At 41.6% G+C, this 3,848-nt stretch overlaps 1 protein-coding gene across 1 annotated transcript in view; it reads left to right on the top strand.

The window, feature by feature from the left end:
- The window catches only part of DCAF4 (DDB1 and CUL4 associated factor 4), an 18,911-nt gene that overhangs the window by 11,623 nt on the left and 3,440 nt on the right, over positions 1-3,848 (top strand). The window contains 4 exon segments of the mRNA XM_006030362.3: positions 1-48; positions 762-811; positions 2,625-2,704; positions 3,746-3,841. The exon segment at positions 1-48 is cut by the window's left edge and continues 9 nt beyond it. Of these exon segments, the coding sequence (XP_006030424.1) occupies positions 1-48; positions 762-811; positions 2,625-2,704; positions 3,746-3,841 (274 nt within the window).

Below are 3,848 nucleotides of genomic sequence, written 5' to 3'. Positions count from 1 at the left end.
TCTCTCACTGTGGAGATGTATGACAACCTCTACTTCACAAACCGCAAGGTACTCTTCTGTTTCCTGTTCCTCATCCAGGATCATTTCCTTTAGTCCTGTAACTCCTGAAATGATGTAACTTGGGCTTTGTAAGTGGAAATGAGAAAGGAGGCAGAATGGGGAGGAAAAGAGAAATAGCAGAATCCAGCAGTAAGAAGTTGAGTAAACGGAGACCCTACAGTGACTCATAGTCTGATGCTTCATAATCACTGATGCTCCATAATCGCACTCAACCTGACACCTTTTGTGAACATTGCACGCCTTCAGAGTTATTCCTGTCAGTGCTTGTTAAAAAGACAAGCCCTGACAGGCTAAAATTCTGCTGCTCCTTCTTTGTTTGCTTTATTTTTTTCTTAAGAAAACACTACTTTTCCATCAATGGGAACAACTTTTAGGACAATGGTCAACAGTGTGTAAGTGTTTTGATATCTGAAAATAAAGCGTCTTTGCTAGAATGAAGCAGTGCATGGATTCATCCAGGTTTGGGGATGGTTTTTGGCTGTTCTTTTTCTGCTTCGCACCAGCCCTAGAGAGAGGCTGATATGCTGTTATCTATGTGCCATTACTGAGCTAGTCATTGCTAGTAATTTCCTGGGTTGCTCCCCTTTGCTTTCTCTGTAGGCTAAGGGTGTGAGCAGAACTCTTCCTTCTCACACTTGCTTTGTTCAGAAAAATGTCCTTTTATGAATTAAACCAGAAGTTTGTCTTGCATATGTTCATAGGTGAATTCTGTGTGCTGGGCATCACTGACTCATCCAGATTCCCATGTTTTATATCCTTTCTGATTAAGAAAAAAAACTCGGGTTTGGTTCCACTAAACTAGCTGTTCTGTGAAGCACATAGAAGATATCAGTAAGAAATCCCAAGTACTTACCTCCAAAGTAATCCTTCTCTGGAAAATAACCAAAAAAAAAAGCTGCGAAGGTTGAAATATGGTAGAGTCTGAAACGCGTTATTGCCGAATCATAGCTATTCATGGCACTGTTCAGGTATAAAATAAGGCAAAAAGCAAGGTTCCTGGCTCAGTCTTAAGGACTTCTCACCTACTTCACAGAGTAGGTGCATCATCATTTTGGGTGTGGAGAGAAAGCAGCCGAGATGTGAAAACTGAAGGATGAATGGGAAAACTGTCAATAAAGCTCTCTTAAAGCACCAGCCTATCAGAATGTCAGGTTTGGAATTGGAAATGAGTAGCACCTATTTCAAAACTAGCAGCAAAATGCTAAGCAAAAGATGAGCTATTCACTAAGTATCTTAAAAGAGAAGGACTTGGTAGGTGTCCTGGAGGGGTATTGGGTGGAAAGGTTGTCATGGAAGGAAATGAGAAAAGTGTACAAGCATGGTAGTGGCAAACTAAGGGTGTACTGGAGTAATATCACAGTAGGTGAGATGTAGCAAGGTAATATGATTATGTAGAGACCTGGTGAAGAGAATAAGGAACACAGTATTGATCCAGAGGATGACAGGAAAATGATGGATAGCCAAGGAGTGTCATGATCATGGCAGGACAGTGGAAAGTGACTTTTCACAAGAGTATTCCAGACTTCACTGATTTCTTTTTTTTCCCCCACCTCTACTTCAATCTAGTCTCTCACAGTTTTATAGTACCCAGTCTGGAAAAACAGGTTAAAAATCTGCCCATTCCTGCTACAGTCCCTAGAGGGCACTGTGATGCAACATAATTCATTTTGCAGTGGAAAATGCATGTATAAATTAAATGGCCTTGTCGCAAGTTATACTTGGGCTATGTTAACCATACTTAAGGCAAGTGTCTGAGTGTTCAAGCAGCAAAACGCATACTAAGCGCCATTGTCATGTAACAAAGCTAGGACTTTTCCAGCAAGGAGTAACTCCAAATAGTATTACCTTCATGAAGCAATCAGACGTTAGCTCAACATGCGTTAGGTAATACAGTCAGGAGACTTCAGTGCAGTGGGGGGCTGGGACTGACAACAGCTCTTTCTCAGCCCCACCCTACCCCCCCTCCTTTCCCCCCACCACTGCACCAGATTGGGTTCCTGTGTGGTATGGGGGCTGGGACTGACAAGCTGCTGTTGAGTCCCAGCTCCCACAGCACATTACAGCACGCTGGAGTCTTCATGGGGTTTGGCAGGTCTTATTTAAATCATAGTAAGCATTAACATTTGGCTCCTCAAAAGACTAACTCATAGTAATGCTTGCTACAATCTAATAAAACATGTCCTAAGTGTAACATGTGACAAGGCCCTTAGTGTGAAAATGAAATTAGTTAGTTCTCCTGTCTTCACTTTCTAAGAGCTGCTTGGCTGATATTCTTGTATTACTGAAAAGAGGGAGTGGTTTATTCCTTTCTCCTTCCCTTTCTGGTAATGCTGAATATACAAATTGGAATCACAGCTCTTTCCTATGAGAGAAGAGAAAAGACCACCTCAGAGCATGGTGAGGCTTAATTCATTGACTGTGAACAACTTTAAAAGTCCTGAGAGCTGCTAACGAAGAGTGAAACATTGCATATACTAGTACAACTGAGATGTCTTGCTTTTCTCCTGTATGGTAATATTACTCAGCCTGGGAGAGATTGGGTTTTCCTTAACTCTGTTCAGCAAGCTGTGTCTCATGGGAATTGCAGAAACTCCAGGTTGTATCAGTCTGCTTCCAGCATCATTGTTCATCAGCTCTAATCCAGGTAGGGTATCTTTTGTTTTTATTAGCACACATAACAAAACTTATGTTTTGTTCATAGCATATGTTCGTAGGTGAATTTTGTGTGCGCACATAATTCTGAGCTGTTGCAGTCTTTCTGCATTATTTGCAATAGAAGAATAGCCCTTTTATTTTTCTATAGTCAAAAAAAGCCTGAAAACTAAGCTGGCATTTTCTGAGTGATGCTTTAAGTCTGAAAAGGTTGAGAAGCGCTGGACTAAGCAGTCTTTGATGTTACATTTCATAATAATCTGCCTACTAAACTGCACTCCACAACCCTCTTCTGTCTTATTATCAGGGTATCCTTTCTACTGCATTTCTCTTCCTGATTGTGTCTGCTCTTTTTACAGTCCTGCTCCATTCCTGTAAAGTAACCTTTTATTTACATTTGGAGCTTTCTACAGGCTGCATCTGCTTCTTTCTTAGACTATGGGGTGCTTTGTGTGAGAGAGCTTTTCTAAAATCTATCCTAACCATGCAGTTGGTCCAATAAAAGATAACACCCTGCAAAATATTCTTGCCTTGCATAGATTTCCTGGACCATCATGACTACAACATCACTCAGACACTACCTAAATGTTTAACTTTTTTCTTAATCCTTAGGAATTGTTGATCAAAGGAAATTAGAGACAAGCATAGTTAGCCTGTGATTTTTAGAGGATTTAAAATGTCACCTGTTTCCTACACAACCATTTTCACAAAAGACCTTGGGATTATGAACAGTTTGGTCTCCCCCACTGCCAAAGCCATATCTTTGAATGCAGAGTAGTTTCCCTGATCTCTTCCATGTAAAGGTATTGTGCAGTTGCACAAAGTTCAGGAGAGTGACTTTTGATCTCCAGGAGAGACAAGTGGGTAGTGGCAGGGCAGTAATTAGGTAACAGCACAGTGGAACTGGAGTCCTGGAATGCTGCAGAAACTTGGTGAAATTTTCAGAGGGCTTAGTTCACTTGAAACTTCATCCTGCCTCTCCTTCATCCTGTATTGAGCCTCCACAGCTGGTTCTTCTCTCCTTTGTCCTTAGTTGATCAGCCTGGGATGCTCTGCAGCTTCAAGATCTCCACTGGTTGGTCCTGTGCTTGGTGCCTTAACCCCCAGGCTGATAACTGCTTCAGCACAGGTGAGCA

The sequence above is a fragment of the Alligator sinensis genome, unplaced genomic scaffold, assembly GCF_000455745.1.
Source record: "Alligator sinensis unplaced genomic scaffold, ASM45574v1 scaffold381_1, whole genome shotgun sequence".
Lineage (NCBI taxonomy): Eukaryota > Metazoa > Chordata > Crocodylia > Alligatoridae > Alligator > Alligator sinensis.
The sequence above is the reverse complement of the archived record's forward strand: the minus strand, read 5'-3'. Positions and strand labels throughout refer to the sequence as shown.